At 53.8% G+C, this 18862-nt stretch overlaps 1 protein-coding gene across 2 annotated transcripts in view; it reads left to right on the forward strand.

The window, feature by feature from the left end:
- Positions 1-4179: 4179 nt before the first annotated feature.
- FBLN1 (fibulin 1) overlaps positions 4180-18862 on the forward strand; it is a 78834-nt gene continuing 64151 nt past the window's right edge. For both annotated transcript variants that reach the window (XM_019651725.1, XM_019651726.1), the window contains exon 1: positions 4180-4420. In XM_019651725.1, the coding sequence (XP_019507270.1) occupies positions 4342-4420 (79 nt within the window). In that variant the 5' untranslated portion in view covers positions 4180-4341. The remainder of the gene's footprint in view (positions 4421-18862) is intronic.

Below are 18862 nucleotides of genomic sequence, written 5' to 3' on the forward strand. Positions count from 1 at the left end.
CCTGAGCTGGCAGAAGACAGTGCCCGGGGAGCCCCAGGGATTCCCTGGGTTTGTGGGCCCAGCTCTGCCACCATCCTAAGCCGCAGTCTCCTCAGCTGTGGCATGGAAGCGGAATGCCCACCTCAGTGGTGGTTGTGATGCTGAGTGACTCTGACCCCAGGCTGTGCTCTTCTCATCACGCTGTGTTGCCAGCTGCCACGAATGGGGCTTTCTCCATTCCAGCATCCAACAAGGATTTATTGCATACCAAAGATGCGCAGACACAGTCCTTGCCCTCAGGGAGTCATTGGCTAGTGGGCAGAGAGAAAACCAACACTTTAACAAAGAAATACAGGTATATGGAAAGGGATAAATGTCATAAAGGAGCTGGCTGAGCAAAGCAGTGGGAAGGGCGAGGAGGACGCTTGGGTATTCCAGGAGCTGTGCAAAGGCCCCGGGGCTGCTGCCAGTGAGTGAGGGGTGTGGGGCCAGGATGCATCTGGAGGGGTGGGCACGAGCCAGGGCAGCTGCCGCCCTCAGAAAACCACCCAGGGTGCATTGCAGCATCACATGAAGAACCACAGGAGGCTTGTCCTCCAAAGGCTGGGCAGCATCAAAGCCATTTGTTTTCTGACTTGGAGAAAAACAGTTCACAGGCGGGCGCCAACAATGATCTTTCAAACAAACAGAGAGCTATTTGTTATTGGGGGAAAGCAACCAGTTGTTCGGTTTCTCTGAGATGGGAGAAAGCTGGGCTGTCACAGCAGGACATAATGAACGACTTCCTGCTTGGAGTTAAATCTTGCCCTGGTCCCAGAGGGTGGGGGCCTCCCCCAGGCCCTAATCCCCCAAATGGAACCTCTCTGAACACCAGTCCCATCTTCCGCGAACTTTGAGCAAATGTGCCACTTACCGTTTCTTGACTTTCACATAAAGACCCAGAGGGAAATGCTTAGAACTCCGTGCCAGAAAGAATCTTGTCTTTCCTGATTAAGTGGTCACAAAACAGGAACCGTGTAAGTGATTGTAATTCGATTTTTACTTTGGTTGCCAAGAAACTCAGGGTCAAGTTTAGGTGTAGGCATTATATCACTCCAAGTTTCTGGTATGATTATTCCTCCCTGTCTCAACTGTTTCCTTAAAAAATAATAATAATAATAAATTAAAATTTATTTTTTATTTAATTAAAAATAATTAAAATTAAAATAAAATAAATAAATTTTTCACCAAACACAACATCCACTTCCATGTAGTTTCCTTTTGATGTTTAGCTACACGAAAGCAGCTTTTACAGTCGTGGTTGCCACGTGGACCTATACATCACACGCATTTTGTTTTCTTTTTCTTTTTTTTTTTTTTACGATATTAGTTCACAAAGATCACATTTCTTTTACTTAGGCCTCCTCTTTTACCTTTTCAGCAACTGCACAATATCTCACTGACTCTAGTTGAATCCAATCATACTTACCATAATAGGTCATGTTTGGACATGGCATTTTTTTCTCAGATTTTCACTGTAATAAACGATTCTGCTATTACAAAAAGAAGTGAGTAAAGGTTATGAAAGGAGTCACCGAACAAGAAATGCAAACGGCTAGTAAGCACATGGAAAATGTTCAACCTCTGTGATGATTAAAGACACACATTGGCACAACAAGACACCACTTCTTTTGCCTGTGGAAATAACCCAGATTAAACAAAGATGTTGCCCAAAGCTGGAGAGGAGGAGGAGGAGAGACCCAGGGCTCTCCGCGCATGCTCTCCCAGGGATGTGAGGTACTTGATTTTGGGGTGCAACCATTGGTCCCCTGGAGCACCCACGCTAGGAGCTGAGCCCAGAGCACACAGTTGTCGCGGCAGCACGATTCCCAAGGCCCCAAATGCCAACCACCTCGATGTCTGATGAGAGGAGAGTGGTTAACAACACGTGTATATGACTTTCCTAGTCATTCACTAGACGTGTAATACAGATTTCTAATAAGATGGGGAAAGGTTTATGGGCTTTCGGATGAGCCTGGGATTGGCAGTTCCCTGTCCTGGATTCAAATCACCAGTTATGAGAATTTGACCAATGACCTCACCTCTCTGAGCCCTGGTTTCCTCATCTGTAGAAAGTGGGTAACTGAAGACTCCTAGAGCTATGTATTAAGAAAATAACGTCTGGGCACATATGACGCCTTCTCTGATGCTCTAGTCCAGTGGGTCTCAACCCTCCTAATGCCGCGACCCCTTAATACAGTTCTTCATGTTGTGGTGACCCCCAACCATAAAATTATTTTCGTTGCTACTCTATAACTGTCATTTTGCTACTGTTATGAATCGTAATGTAAATATCTTTTGGCTTTCCGATGATCTTAGGCGACCCTTGTGGAAGGGTCTTTCAACCCCCCCACAGGGGTTGCGCCCCACAGGTTGAGAACCACTGCCTAGTCTTTCCAGGGCACCCTTATTCTCCCATGGCTTAGCAAATCTACTTAATACCAAAGTACTAATGAGTCTCTAATTTGTCTCTAGCTCAGAGCTCCCCCTGCACCCCATATCCAACTGCCTGCAGGACCCCACCCCTTACATGTGCCTCAGGCACATCCAGTCAAAATAAACACAGTCATCGTCCCAAGCTGCCCAGGGTCTCTGGTGCCTCCTGCTTTTCGCAGATGCATTCTGTCTGCCCAGGAAACCCTTCTCACCCTTCTGCTCCTGGTTCAGAGGCCAGTCCCAGGTAGCCTATTCTGAAAAGGCTTTTTCACCTAGGAGGCAGCTAGCAAGTGGGGCCCTCTTCGTGAACTTTCCAGGACTCTGCAAACCTCAGATATAGGAGGCATCCTGTGGGGAGGTGAGTGGTTTGTCTTTTTGTTTTTGATTTTTAAATCTAACATTCATTCAGAAAAGGGCACATGTCATAAGTGAACAGCTTGATACATTTCCATAAATGGAACCAACTTGTAACCAATACTCAGCCTTGAAAAACAGATCCTAACCAGCTGCCCCGGACCCTCCGCCCCGCCCCCCCCCCCCACTCCAGTCACTGACCCACAACCAAGGATCCTACTCTCCTGACTTGTAACTTGCCCTTCACAGAGGCAGAATCAGTGTTCGTTTGTCTGGCTCTAGTGTTGCCCTGTGTTTGAGCGAAGCATCCTGTCTCTGCATGAAGTATGGCGCTGCATGAAGTATGTTCAGAGCTGTAGAGAGCTCCAAGGGGTGACTACACCCCTGAGTTTTCCGTCTGGGGCCGGTGAGGTTGGGCATTTCCCGACTGGATGCTGCGGTGAACACTCTGGGACACGCCTTTCTGCCGTTCTGTGCACGCGCCCACGTGGTGGCTTCCTGCTGGGTCAGGGGATCAGCACATTCCACCGCATGAAGTTCTTAAGGGCCTCATCGCATCTCTCCGCATCTTCACCTGCGTTAGTTTCCTGTTGGTTTTTCTGATAACCCCATTTATGGTTCCAGCCCACTCAGTACCCACTGGCTGGTGGCAGCCACAAATTCCTACACAAAAAAGGGGCCCGGGCAGGCCCAGCTCCGAGGCTGTTTCCCCTCAGACAAATCCAATCTCTTTTCCTCTGGGCTTCGGCGTGGGGGGCGCATCATGTCCCACCGGTGTGCGGATGCTGGTTGAGTCGGCCTGCCTCTCTTGACTGGCAGTCCCGGCATGGGATACCTGGGGTCAGCCGCCGGCCTGCAGACCCCCTGGGCGATCTGCGCTCCCAGGGCAGCCGAGGGAGGAGAAGGGGCAAGCAGTGTGTGCGGGTCTTTGCTCGCTGGCCACGTCCCGCGCGGCGAGTCCCTGGAGTGGACGCCGCCCTTATTCCCACCCCTTACCCCCACAAAGGCACCTACAACCTTCGGGGATCCCCCGCCGCCTCAGGGGGTGCTCGCCCATTCCGGCGGAGTCGGGCGGAGCTAACCTTTGATACCCAGCCAGCCTCTGGAGCCGGCGGGTGGCGAGGGGATCGGGTTTCACTGGCACTGGGGTGTGGGGGTGCGTCCCGCGAATGCGCCCCCCTTCTCCGGCCCCACCAGGGAGAAGTTTGGGGTCTTCGTTCCCACCCCTAGCTGTGGGCTCGAGCGCCCCTCCGGGCCGGGGACTGGAAGGGAGTGGCCGCAACTGTCCCAGACCGGGAGGCGGCCTGGGGGGTGCTGGGGACCCGGCGCCCCGCGGCTCCGCCTCCGCCGCGCCCTCCCCCCGCCCTCCTCCCGGGCGGGATAATTGAACCGCGCCGCGGGGCCCAGCCTTGGCTGCGGAGGCTCGGCCGGAACGTGGAGACGCGCTGTCCCCGCGCCGCGCACCAGCCAAGGCCCCGCGCCCCGCGCCTTTGTCCGCTGCGCCGCCCGCCAGCCCGCCGCCGCCGCAGCCTCATGGAGCGCGCGGCGCCCTCGCGCCGGGTCCCGTTGCCGCTGCTGCTGTTCGCCGGCCTCTCGGTGCTGGCGGCCCCAGGTAGGGGCGCGGGGAGCGGGCCGGGAGGGAGGGGACGCCCGGGGTCCACGGCCCTTACTTTAGTGTCTCCCCAACCACCCAGCCCCGCGCTCCTGGAAGTTCTGAAGCTGCCGGCGACTCGGAGCCCGTGCGCCGCTCGCGCTGAGCCCCGGGGCTGCGGAGGCCCCGGCGACGTTCCGTCCCCCGCCCTCCACTCCTAGCTCAGGGCCTAATCCCCTCGCTGGTTTGCGGGGCTTGTTTTAGAGACCGTACCCCCCTCAAACACCTCCCGCCGCGGCCCCCTCACACCCACCTCGCCCACCCACCCGCCCGGGCCGAGGTGCGGGGCTGGGCAGAGGAAGCGCTACCCCGCTGCTGCCTGCCAGCCCCCTCGGTGTCGCGCTGTTGGCGCCGGGAGTGCCCTGGGCGTATCTTTTCTCGCTGCGCCCACCTTCACTCCTAGGTAAGGGCTGAGGACCCAGCTTGCGGATGAGAAAAGCTGATGGGAGGTGGGAAAGTCATTTGCCCAGGAGACAAAACCAGTCGTGGGATAGGGAGTGGACCTGAAGAAGTCAGAAAGGAAGGGAACCATGTGGACGTGTTCAGGGTGCTATCTGTGTGGGAGGGAAACCCCTGCCTGCTCTCCAGGGACACAGAGGCCATGAGACAGAGCTTCTGCCAGGCTCCATACTCAGCTGGGGCTCAGGCCACTTCCAAATCCACCCAGAGGCAAGGGGGATGGAGTCTTCACCAGCAGACCCATGGCCCAGAGGCCTCCCGCTGCCCCACCTCCACCTCCAGGGCTGACAGCAATGGCCAGCATCCAGCCATGCCCTTCTTCCTTAATCCTCAAGGCCTAGCTCCTGGGGGGGTGACCGGGAGGCCCTGTAGATCAGAGCCATGACCTCTGACCTCTCTGCCGAACCTTGGCTTATCAATCATTAGCCAGGCCCGCCTTCCTGGCGGCTTTGTTCCTCCTGGAGCCAGGCCCAGACAACTGCCCACCCACCCTCAGTCCCAGATTCTTGATTTCTGATTTAGCTGAATTTCTTTTAACTCTCTGGTGACCACCCTCCAACGTGGCCAGAAGCTCATTTGACCACCCTTGGAATCCCAGATTCGTTATCTCTAGCTTAGTTGAGCTTCTTTTAACTCTCAGGAAACCACCCTCATCCTTGGTCAAAAGGTCGCGTGTCCCAGCTAATACCAGTCAGGGGATTCAAGGAAAGACTGAGGGACGGGGCTGGGGGCTCTGCAGAGGTTTCTTGGCTCGCTTGCTGGCTGCAGCAGACCTTTGTGGCTCTTTGGCTGTTCTGAGCACCAGCTCCATTCTGGGCATGTCTTGGGGGCCATCACATGGGGGAGATGGTGCAGGGAGGGACAGGGCTCAGCCATCCCGTCCCCCAAGGCTCACAGGAGGTTTTTTGGAGGAGATGGTGTTTGGGCAGGAGCTGGTCCAGCAGGCAGGAGAGGAAGGGCATTCTGGTGACCGCTTGCTGGAGTGAAAGCCCAGAAGGGGGCTCGGATTGGGGCCACATAAGACTCCCGTTGGAAATGGAAGCGGCCCCAGAGATCCCCTGTGTTTCACAGATGAGGAAGCAGGCCCAGAGAGGAGGCACAGCTGACCTCTCCTGAGCCCGAGTCTGCAGATATTCCATTGCTGTTCTGTTTTGCCCACTGTGTGGGAAGGGCCCCCTGCCGCCTGGCAGTGCCCAGCTTGGAGGGCATACCCGGCGCTTGTTAGGTTGCATCCTAGGCCCTCAGAGAAGGTCCTAACTTGAAGTGTCCTAAGTTCATTGCACACTTTCTGATGAGAACACCTGGGTTTTCCTGTGGCCTTTGTTTCTTGTGGGGACGTCCCTCTGCTGAGTCTGAAAAGTCTGGCATGGTTTGGGGAGAGGGAGTTAGAAGACTGCCTGGTTCCTTTCTGCGGCTGCAAGCTCAGAGCCTGTAAGGTTCCCTGAAGCCCTATAAAGCCAGTGGTGACACTGTCATCACCACTCTCTGGAGAGCAATTTAAAAGCCATCACGGAAAAGACCATTCAGTGGTGAGCCCATTAGCTAATTTGCTGAAGCTCATTGGGGGACTTGGCCACCAAAGTGCCATGCCAAAGGGGCAGCACCGAGGCACAGATCTGTCCTGTTGGGATTTACTGGGGGCCCCGGGTGGGAGGGAGTGGAGAGGAGGAGGAGGGGGCTGTGTTTTCTCCAAGACGTTCTTGGCCTCTGGCTCCAACTGATTATAGAGAAAGTCCTAGGAGGGAGAACAAAGGGAGAGAGGACTTGGCTTGCAAACATGTGGCCTGCGCCCCTGCTGCTCCTGGAAGTTTCCCAGTCGGGTGGCCCGGACCAGACAGGCCGGGGGGGCTGCTGGAGCACCAAATGCATGAAGATGAGACTTGGGGTGCCTCGAGGGGCAGTGCCAGGGGCATTTTCTGTGGGTCCCACAGCTCCGGGTCATGCCTCCCTCCTGGCACTACCCGAGCACTTCCCCCAAATCAAGGCTGCGTTTGCTGCCCCCACAGGACTGTGGTGTGTGTGGGGTGGGAGGAGAGCAGGGCTCATAATCTTTGGGTCCTAGCAGGCGCCGCAAGTGTTTGTGGGGCTGAAAACAACTGCCTGTCATCCCTCAGAAAAAGCCCATGGATGGTTTGGTGGCTTTCTAACTTGTAACATGGGTGTAGCAAACCTACTTCTTAGGTTGCCCTGAGGGTTGAGAGACAACATAGGATGGTGCCTGTCGTGGTGGCTGTATTATTATTATGTTATTTGTGTTGTCCCCTTTCCTGAGATAGGACAGTGTCCTTTCCCCCAAGATGGCTCTGAGAGTTCTAATACTGAATTTCCCCAGGAGCTGGGAAAGAGGCCCAACAGGGCCACCGAGCCAGCGGCTATGGAACGCCAAAGCCATATTTGTAAAGGTCATGCACAGTGGCCTCAGCTGGCCTCCTTAGGCATTCTGTCACTAAATATGCACTGACGGTCAGCTGTGTGCCACACACTGCTCTAGGTCTTGGGGATATAGCAGGGAAGAAGAGAGACCCCCCCCCCCATGGGGCTCATCCCCTGGGAAATCCAGAAAAAAACGAACAATTACAAACCAACCCCAACTGGCAGAAACTCAGGGAAGCCTTCCTGGAAGAAGCAGTCTGCAAACTGGGCTGTGAAGGAGCAGAAGGAGTTGGCTAGGTTTGTGGGTAGGGCTGGGAGGAGAGAGGGGAAGGTATTCCCAGCAGGAGGAAGGGCACAGGTAAAGGCCCAGAAGGCGAGAGAAAGTGGGGCTTCCAGAGAGTTTGCAGGAGTGTGGCCCCATCCTCAGGCTTAGGGAGGGCTCCAGCAGCCTGCACCCCTCCCCCCCATCCCTTTGAAGGCCGGACTCTTGAGCAATGGGTGCAGTGGTGGGGGTGGGGCAGCTTTGCAGGTAAAGTTTTACGAAAACAGTTCTAATAGGTGCACAATTATTTTGCTGGTATATTTCATACAACAAAAGATGTTCCTCTTGCAAAACAGTGAATTATAACGATTTCATTAACAATAGCTTCTGCAGGCTCCGTATGCTTCCTTGCAATGATCTCAAATGTGGCCCCATAACAAAACAGGGGGACACCCATTAAGTCACCTTTCCTGGGATCAGAGACCCTTCAGCCTGGAAGGGAGCATGGAGATGAGAGGGTGTGGCATGGAGGCTAAGTCATCTGTCCCAAGGCATCCAGATGGTAGCAGGCAAGGACGAGGGGCTGGGCTCTGGGAGCCAGTGCTCTTTCTGTAGGTCCTCCTCTTTTAACCCCCAGCTGATCCTCACTAGAGGCTGGGTCAGCAGGAAGCCAGGTGCCTGCATGTTATCAGGAGGGTCGCACACGGTGGGGCTGGCACTTGAAGGGGGTTAGGGCCTGGTCCCAACCCTCTAAGTCACTGGAGACAGCTTGCTCAACTTCCGCACCCTCTCTGCTTTATATGGAATGAAAACACGTTCTACTTTAGGAAATTATTATAATTAAACTGTCTGACTTTGGGCCACTAAGTTAATCCTCTCAACACCACAATGAAGTAGGAGCTGTTATTATTTCCACTTTACAGGCTTATAAACCAAGGCCCCTAGCAGTTAAGTACCTTGCCCAGGACCACATGGGTAGTAAATAGAGGCCCGGGACATGGGACCCCATGCTCCTAACCACTGGGCTGCACAGCACTTTAACCCCATAAGTGAGTGCTGTGTACTTGAGAGGCATCCTTTGGAAAAAGGACATTTTTCACACGTGGGGGAGGCCACAGAAGCGGAGGCCACAGCCTGGGCGCTTCAGTGGCTTGTCAGCTGGCTTGACCGGACGTGACCCTCAAGGCGATGGCCCGCCTTGGTTGAGATCCACGGATGAACCTGTCCTGTGCTGGTGGGAGGGCTGTTTGCTGGGGTGTTGAGCCCACGGTCTGGCCTGGCCCTGCCTCTCCCTCAGGTGTGGCCCGAGTCAGGCCCTCCTTGCTGCCATCTGGAGTGGGGCACAGGAGCCCCTCAAGGAACCGTCAGCTGGCAGTGCTTCTCCCACCGCAGGGAGGCTTTGCACATGGGGACAGCTGGCTTTGGCCTCAGGACTCTGGGAGAGGTCTGGAACTATCCACAGGGTAGAGGGAGCCACCCCTTTCCTGGCGCCTCTGTAAAGGAAAGTGCTCTTGGCCCGTCCTGGGTCCTGGACGCAGCAGGGCAGAGGACGGCGCGGGAAGTTGTTCAGATTGTGTTCCTGCTTAATTCCTCGGCCAGGTGACCCTGCCAGATGGCTGTGCTGACATGGCCAGCGCCAGGAGGCGGGAGACAGGATTTTCCCCCAGCTTTGTCACCAACTTCCTGAGGGCCCAGTGGGCAAAGGCACCGGATACTCCTTCCCCAGGGCCAGGGGCCCAGACCCTTCTTCTCCCCAAGCAAAGCGTTTGTGGTGTGTGCTGTTCCCAGCCAGCCTTGGGGTCCAATGGGGCCCGGGTTTTATGATGGAGAGTATGGGATCAAACAATCTGGTAAATGTTTAAATTTTTTAAAATGTAATATATTAAAAGACACCTTGCCATTAATCCCCCTCAAAATACGCCCCCTCGCTTTGAACACACTTATCCCATCGTTCTTGCCACTTTCTGAAGCAGTCCTGGAAGTCCTCTTTCGTGAGTGTCTTTAGTTGCACTGTTGTGGCTGCCTCGATGTCCTGAATCGATTCAAAACGTTTACCTTTCATGGTCATTTGGACTTTGGGGAAGAGCCAGAAGTCACACGGTGCCAGATCCAGTGAATAAGGTGGATGAGGACACACCGTAATGTTTTTATTTGACAGAAATTGCCGTATACCAGAAGCGATGTGTGACACGGAGCCTTTCCGTTGTGATCACAAAATATGGTGAATGCTGCTGCTGAGTGCCATCCATGGAAAGTCAGGGATCTTTAATATGGAAAGTGGCGTGTTGAACCTTAGTAATAAACAGTGTGTGACAAGTTTCAACTTGTTCAGTGCAGTCAGTTGGGTGTTAGCTACGGTTGTGAGAAGGTGTGTTTTCAAGTGTGCCGTAAATCATCCTCCATCATGACAATGCTCCGTGTCTCACATCGCTTCTGGTATACGGCAATTTCTGTCAAATAAAAACATTACGGTGTGTCCTCATCCACCTTATTCACCGGATCTGACCCCGTGCGACTTCTGGCTCTTCCCCAAAGTCAAAATGATTCAGGACATCGAGGCAGCCACGACAGCACAAATAAAGACACTCACAAAAGAGGACTTTCAGAACGGCTTCAGAAAGTGGCAAGAATGATGGGATAAGTATATTCAAAGCGAGGGGGAGTATTTTGAGGGTGATTAATGGCAATGTGTCTTTTACTGTAATACATTTACTATAATACATTCACCATATTCTTTGATCACACCTCGTATTCTTTTGCAGTCCTGGAGGCTGGAAGTCAGATATCATCAAGGTGTGGGCAGTGCTGTGTTTCCTCCAAAGGACCCAGGGGAGGGTCCTTCCTGCCTCTCCCAACTTCTGGTGGCTTCAAGCACTCCTTGGCTTGTGGCCACGTCACTCCAGTCTGCCTGTCTTCACCTGGCCGTTCCCTCTTCTGCCTAGCTCTCCTCTGTGTCTCTTTTACAAGGACACTTGTCATATGATTTAGGGCTCGCCTGGCTAATCCAGAACGACCTCATCTTGAGATCCTTAATTCCATCTGCAAAGACCCTTATTCCTAGGAAGGTCACATTCACAGGTCCCGGCGGTCAGGACGTGGACATGTCTTTTGGGGGCCACCATTCAACCCATCACACATACTGACAATAAACACAGAAACAGATGAACTAACAAGAACATATTGGTTCTTGTTAGTGGATCAGTGCCACGCCGACCATAACACGCCATGATAGTGACAGCGGGACGAGGGTGGCTCTCAAGCTCTCAGGAGCATGGAGTGGGGAGTGATTCTTGAGCTGAGATATGAATGATGAGGAGCCACCTGTGAAAACACCTGGGGAAGAGTATTAGGATGAAGGGAACAGCAGGCCCAAAGGCCCCCACGTGGGACCAGGTGTGTCGGAGGGGCTGGAGGAAGGCGTGTGCCGTGGGGAGAGGCCTGGAGGGTGCCTGAGAGGGTGGTTGAGGTGGGAGGGGCCAATGCAGTCATGCAGGTTTAAAAAATTAGGGTGCGGACTGTGAGTTTTATCCCAAATGCACTGGTAGGCTGCTCGTGGAGCTTAAGCAGGGGAGTGACATTATTTGACTTACGTTTCTAGAAGCCACTCTGGACAGCTGCAGGGTGAATGGATTATAGGGAGACGAGAGTGGAGACAGAAGAAGCCAGCGAGAGGCCCCTGCAGGGTTCAGGGGTAAAGGTGCCCTGGACGGGGTGGGCGTTTGGGAGGCAGAGCGGACAGGACTTGCTGAGGGTGAGGGGCGAGGACTGATTCAGGCTGACCTTGTTGTTTTGGCACGAGCCCTGGTGATCGCTGATTACTAAAATGGGGAGGGTGTGGGGGAGGTGAGCGTTCTGCGTGGACACTGTAAGTGTCCTGTGTGATGTCCATTCATCCCCGTACACACATTTATCAAGTGGGGCAGGGTGCAGAATGAGACAGAGCCTGTCCCAGCCCTCCTGGCACTAAGCACAGTTAAAGATTTGTGCTAAGTGCTGGGAAGTTCGGGGAGCAAAGAGACCAGGTAAAAAAGGAAATGCTTCTGCTCCCATTCTGTGTGTATGTGTTGGGGGGGCGGGCAGTTAGGGAGGCCTTCCTGGAAGAAGGGACCTTTGAACTGGTGTGGGTGTGAAAGATCTAGCCCGAGGACAGGCGTGGGCCCAGGACCACCCAGCCCGTGGAGCTCCAGCGTCCTAAAGCCAGGTGCAGAGGACACGTGACAGCGTAGACACATGGCCAGAGAGGTGAGAAGAACACCAGCTGGGTCCTGCAGGGTGGGCTGCTGTAGAGATGTTGGGGTGGGGGATCTGGGGTGTGAGGACAGTCCCCATGTCCACTGGCCTTGGTCACAGGGGGTCACTGCCTGGAAGAAGCAATATAGGAGATGCCCTTCCTTCCTCCCCAGAGATGTGCCTTTGTCCTCCTGCCTCGCCGCCTCCTCGCTGGTTCTATCCAAGACTCCTGTCTCTCTGTGACGGGTGCTGTCACATGCTCTTGTGCTGGGAGCGGGGTCCGGAACCCTAAGAGTGGCCTCAAGCATGCCCTGCCTCTTCCTGGGGAGGTCGGGTGGCCTTGAAGGGGGAGAGGGGCCTGTCTTCGTGCTAGACCTGCAAGGGACGCAGAGGCGCAGGGAACGCAACCCACTGATAATCGCCTGCCGTCTCCCTGGGCTGTCTCCTTAAGGACAGAGTCCTGCCTTTTCACCTCTGCATCACTCAGCCCAAGCTTGGAGCCTGGCACACAGAGGGCCCCAAGAGGGGCTTTGGGAATGTACAGTTGAGTTAGGACAGCACGGAGTGCTGTGGGACGGCCCAGGCTGGCCCCCTCCTGGCTCCCGGAGGGGCAGGACCCCTAGAAGGGGGTGGGCTGAGTTTCGCCCAGTTCTGTTTGGTTGAAATTTCCTGTTGGCATTTTCATAGTCAGCATCTTGTTGCATTTCAGGCTTGCCAGTTTTTTGGGTCCTGGGCACCATGGGGACCCCCTCCAACTTTTTGCTGCAGCTTTAGACAGTGCTAAATGGAGTGGATGGGGCATGAGCCTGCAGGGTGGCGCGTGCAGGAGACCCACAGGACACACCTGGGTCCCTGAAACAGCCGCCTCTGGGGTTTTGAGTTTGAGCAGAGGAAATCAAGAAAGGTGACTTGCTAACTAGATTCTGATGGCATACCTTTCCCTTTCTAATTTATGCATAGAGCTGGTCAGCTATTTATTTTGCCAAATGAGCATATTAAAATAGAAAAAACAGACCCAACCAATCACCACCTCATATGTCACCATTTCATATACAGAAAAGGTATTTTAATGCCCCAAATTTTGGAAGGACAAGGCCTCAGAATAAAAGAAATCCGTTTAAATGGGATCAGGCTGGCTTTGTGGAAAAGCTCCCTTGGTCATTTCGGTTCTCCCTCATTTTGTTGCAATCCAGTGGAAATTTTGTCAGCCCAGTGTCCATATACAGGGTGGAGGTGGAAAAGCCTATGCTCGACTTTTATGTCAGCACCTCCACCCCGTTTACAGATGAGGAAACTGAGGTTTGGACTTGTTCCAGGGGGAAGAACCCTCGATGGTGGAGTTATAACCAGACCCCCAAGCCCCAGGCTTGTCCCACCACAACACCCTGCATGATAAACAACCTGACTATTGCCTCTCAGTAGTTCACGGGCCGATCAGGCATTGCCCAAAGCCCCTGTGATGCTTACAGCCAGCAGGCTGGCATTCTGGAAGCTTCCACCTGAGGAGCGGTACAGAACCCCTCCAACTGCCAGCCGGCCTCTGTAGTCTTGGAAAGAACGTATCTTTACTACTCGACAAGACCATCTGCTCCTTAGACCGTGAGCCTCAGAACATGCAACATGCCCTTGGCACCTATCAAAACCAGTACGATTCACAGCCCACACCGTGATCTTCCTGAAGGCTTCGTTCACCTGGAAGAGAGTTCATCTCAGCTGCTGTCTCAGGTGACACATGGTACCTGACACCTGTGAACCAAGCTGTCTCTATCCACCTGCTCACCGATTACTTCGGGCAGGTGTGTCTCTTTCCTGAAGAGATGTGACATGGTGGGACATCAGCCACCTGGTCTGGTGTCAGCCTGGGGGAGTGTGATCCCTATAAAGCAATGGTCTCCCCCCACGGGTGCGACAACGAATGTTTTTATTTTGTTTTGAAGATTCTGTTTTTTTCTGTGGTCAGGTTCTGATTTCAGCCCTTTGCCTGGGTTATGGTCCTGATCCTCCCAGTCCTGCGCAGCGGGTGCTGTTAGCGCCTCCTTTGACAAAAGGAGAAAAGGACTCACGAGGTCTAGTGACCAGATGGACCCGGTTTGGGGCTGGGCAGTTGTAAGCCACAGTGTGGCCTTCCCTTGTGATCTTTGAGTCAAGACTAACAGGGTTTTGCAAAAGGGTTTGTTTTGGGTTTATGTTTGGCGTTATGCTCCGTGGATCTAATCCACACGGTCAGATTACAGAACCAGAGGTGAAAACGGTTGGATAGAAGCTTCTTCTCAGAAGGGAGGGACATGATCTGCCCAAGGCTCCCCCACCCCCCACCTCTCGGAAGAGCTCCTACAGCCCAACAATGGGCGCTGAGTGACCAGTGAGCGCATGGTGGGTGCGGGTGGGCGACCAGCACGGGGTCGCCTGGAGTAATTTCACAAATATTGGCATTGCTCCCAGGGAAGAAGCAGTGATGGTCTCCTTTGCCCCAGGTTGCCGAGGGCTGCTCAGATATGGCAAGTCTGGGCATAGGGTTTCCTCAATTGTGTGCCCTTCCAGAGGTGCTGTGGTGGGAGGGGGGGGGTCTGTGCACCCTTCCATAAGTGCTGCTGGGGAATCTATGACTGCTGGTTGGCCTGGTTGATCAGACACTGTAGACTACAGCTGAAAGCCTCGGTACCAGTGAGGTGTGTCGTCAGAGGGGGTATTGCCTGGTTCTGTTTTTGCCACACGCCTCATGTCCGCTATATGCCCTGTGTCTGAGCGTGGGTCCATTGCCTGGGAACCCCTTCCTCTTTCTCTGGCACTGACATTGCTGAGTTCCTACCGTGCATGACGGAGGGAAGTGATGCTGGAAGGGGGCCCTCCTGGCACCTCCAGAAAGCCTTCCCCAATCGCTATTCCTTGGGCTCTAGGAGTGAGTGTCCCCTTTGCTAAGGACTTGTCCCACTCCAAGGGGACAATCACTTGACTCGGCTGCTCTCTGAGAGCAGCTGGGCTGGCACTGAGAAGGTGTGCCAAGGGGGTGTGACATGTGACAGGATGAGCAGGTGGCGAGGGGGGCAGGAGAGAGGTGCCTCTGTGGGCCTCAAGCAGTCCCAGCTTTGGTGAAGGAGCATAAAATTCAGGACGCTAGCTTTCAGAGGAGCGACAGGGGCCCGGCCCCCAGATACAAAGAGCAGGCCGAGGTGCCCCCATGATGCAGGAGCCAAAGCTAGGGTCAGTCTGAGCATCCGGCCCTCTGGCGTCTTTGCCTGTTCCATCCTCCACCACAACCACGGGGACTTGGGGGGGAGGTGTGTTCCTCCAAGGATTTGTGGGGGGTTTGTTTGTTTTTTACTTTTCAATCATCTTTATTTTGGTTACAAAGTTACCAGTTCCTGAACTTAACAAGTTACTTTGTTACTTACCATTTTATCTGCTCTCTTTTGAGGTCTCATAGCTTGCCAGGTAAAACATTGTACGCATTCACTACCAAACCGATATGTGGGACGTTTGAACATGATTTACCAAATTAGTCCTCTTTGCTGTCTTCAGATCAGTGCATTAAAACGACATCCTTTGAAAAAGACAAGTGAATGAATCGACAGAGCAGCCAGTCCCTTTCCTGGCAGTACAAAATGGCACACACACTCAATTTTTTAAATGCATTTTTTATTATGGTAAAAATACATAACATAAAACCTGACATGTTAACCATTTTTATGTGCACAGTTCTGTGGCATTAAGTACATTCACGCTGTTGCGCAGCCGTCCCCAACATCATCTCCAGAACTTTTTCATCGTCCCAAACTGACACCCTAGCTCCCCACTGCCCCACCCCCCCAGCCCCTGGTGACCCCCATTCTTTCTGTCCATGAATGTGACTCCTCTGGGGACCTCATGTAAGGGGAATCGTGCAGTGTTTGTCCTTTTGTGACGGGCTCATTTCACTGAGCATGTCTTCAACGATGCAATTGTAAACGAAGTGTCTAGCTGACTGTTAGGTGCTCGGCCTCCCCAGACAACAATCATGGGGACGTTAAAACTAATTTTAACCCAAGGATGCGTTTGCAGCCATTATTCTGTAGGATATGGTCCGCAGGCCACGCGTGTCCTCCACGTGGTTTTAGTAGAATAAGAAGTTAGGGTCTTTAGCATTTGAACACAGAAGGACTGATTTTTCATGCTCTTCCTCCAGGTTGCTGCAAACATTTAGAGTGACTACACTTCCCTGGGTAAACACCATAGGCAAAGCGGCTCACCACCCGGGCTCCCTGCCCAACGCTTTCCCTGGGCCGCCGCGCCTCCCTTTCTGATCTAATGTGATTTTGATCCAGAGTAAAGCTTGTTGATTACGAAGGGGACAAGTATGAAAACAGCAGAGGCCGTCCTTTATGTGCCTTTCTAATTGGGACGTGTCTTGGAGGAGATGTGTGCAGTCCTGGGACTGGCGCTGGCTTTTCTGCCTCAGAGAGCTCAGCCCTGCACCGCTTAAAGGAAATGCTCAGAGGTGGGCGGTGGGCGGCTCTGCTTGTTTGGAGTGCGTTACTGGCAGCTCTTTTCTTGGACAGAACGCACATGTCCAACCTGCTACAGATGGTACCTGGGTTGACATCTTGAGTCGTGACACCAGAGTGCTGCACGGTGCTCCCCTCTCTCCACCAGTCCCCTCTGTTCCCTGCAGTTTTCCTCTAGTGGGTGTGGGTGTGGGTGTGTATGGGGGGATGGGGAATATCTCCAAGGCCAGGAAAGTGGAGGTCTGGAGTCTCAGACTCACGCCCCCAGCATGTCCTCAGCTCTTGCTGAAATTCTAACCAGCCCTGCATTTTGCTGGGGCTGCAGCCCAGGATTGCCCCTTGGGGGTCACTCTCTCCACCCCCCGACTGAGGAAGAGGCCCTTTTGCAAGTAGCCTTTATATTTCAAAGACAGTCTCGGGGATCAGGCCCCTGGTCGAAGGCCTGTGGCCTGTCTGTCCTGTTTAACTAATATGTACTGAAGCTCGCTGTTTGTACTGGGCATGGGTGGTGCTGTAGGGACACAGAGAGGAGAAAGGAGTTTTTAATTCAGTGGGTGGCAGACTAGAGCAGCTTTGGAGTTTGCCAGAGCCCAGCCTGAGGCCTGGCTTTTCCACTTGTTGGCCCCTCTGGCTGTGTGACTTATAGCTAGTCACTTAACCTCTCTGAGCTGAAGTTTCATTATCTGAAAAATGGGCAGCATAATGAACCGGCCTCACTGGGTTCTTGTGAGAATTAAGTAAGAGTCGCTGGTGCTGTGCCAGGCATACTGAGCGCTTGGTAATGATGGAGCGCCAGGGGCAGTGGCGGTGATGGTGGGGGACTCGGTGTGGAGGGACATCCCAGGAGAACTGGGTAATGTGTGGAGGTGACAGGGCTGGCCAGAGAAGGACCAGAGCCTAGGGGGGCCAGAGCCCAGGCAGAGAAGCAGTGGCATGGGAGTTTGGCCGGAGAGTGTCTGGGGCTTTGAGTGACAGCTGAGCTCTGTGCAGACCTGGCTGGGTGCTGGTTTTGGGTGGGTGAGGCAGGGTCTGTTGGGGACACGGGAACACCTTAATCTTTATGTTCACATCACTGGTGACTTCACTCTATTCGGCTTCTTCTGTTCTTAATTCCGTGTGAAGTCCAGGTTTTATACGGAGAGTCACTGATGTGACAGTTTGGTGGTGGGTCGCTTAAGGCATGCAGTTTGAAAGACAGTGGAGTGGAGATAGAGGAGGGACCTACAGCGCAGACGGCTTCAGAAATTTGCCCGGTGTGGTCAGGGGCTCATACCCAGGTCTGCCTGATGCCGAACCCTTCCTCCACTCTGCACTGCAATGTCCCCAAGCACTCCAGAGGAGCAAGATAAAAACAGGAGCCGGCATGTCCCCTCCGGTCCCCTCTGACTTTAAGCTGGACCGCGGCTCGTCCCTAGGTCAATACCTCAGCCTGGACCGGGAAGCCCAGGAGCTTTGGCCAGCGAGCCCTGGCTCCAGCTGTCCACACACCCCTGGTCACCTGCTCCAGTCACAGGGCTTGCAGTGTGAGCAGGGACAGCAATCGGCTGAGTGTATCAAGGTTGAGAGTGTTCTCCATTTGACTCATCTCCTCTTTTTTTGGTGGCTCTGGTCTAAGGAAATAACTGTGGCTTTAGGAGTAAAGATTTATGGATAAAGATGTCCCACCAGAGCAGTTTGTTGCTGATAATGAAAAATCCAAAATGACATAGATGCTGTGAGTGGGGGAATGGGTTGGAAGTCTTGCCACTTCTACTTGATAGTGTGACGCCATTTGCATGGCATAGGGGCATAAAAATGAATTTAAGGGATTGAGGGGGTGAGTGATGGTGAGTGGGGGGCCTTCTCTGCAGGGCCCATCATGTGTCGAGCTGTTGACCATGTTGAGGATATGACGCCCTGCCCGGTCTGTTCCCACACCTTCACCCACACCTTCATGGTCCAGCCTGGCTGTTGTTCCTTGGGGGGCTCTTCATGGCCTCTCTGACGGGCCGTGCAGGAACCTTCCCTTGGCTGATGGGGCACCTCACGCCCAAGAGGGGGGAGCTGACCTCTGGCAGCTGTGAGGCTCCCAGCTGGCTGCGTGCTGATCCCACCCGGACACAGCCCCCAGATAAGTTCCAGCTTAGTGGCTGCTTGGAGCATTCCAGGGACATTCCAAGTTTCTGGGCTCAGTGAAGGACTTAAAGTTTTATTGTCCTGCTGAGAATAAGGTTCAAAGTGCTCAAGGCTCCCATCTGGAATCACTTCCAAATGTCCCTGCAGCTCAAGGCACAAAGTTCTCCCCTGCTGAGCTGCCCGCAGGAGTCTGGCTTCATCATGCTTGCCTTTCTCAGAGTTTTGGGGCTGCCACTCAGCCCTGGGGGACTCTGCACCCCAAGACGTGGCCATGGCTCCTCCATCTTTCATGGGCAACAGGGAGCAAATCCCCTTTGATCCTTTAACACGTAATCAAGCCATGTATGTCTACAGAGCACACCATGTGCTCAGAACCTTTTAAGCTTTCTCCATCTTCTCAACGACTCTGAAGGCATTCCAAGCCCCATTTTACGCCCAGGAAGCTGTGGCTCAGAGAGGGGCGGTAGTCTGCCCAGGGTCACA

The sequence above is a fragment of the Hipposideros armiger genome, unplaced genomic scaffold, assembly GCF_001890085.2.
Source record: "Hipposideros armiger isolate ML-2016 unplaced genomic scaffold, ASM189008v1 scaffold_164, whole genome shotgun sequence".
NCBI lineage: Eukaryota > Metazoa > Chordata > Mammalia > Chiroptera > Hipposideridae > Hipposideros > Hipposideros armiger.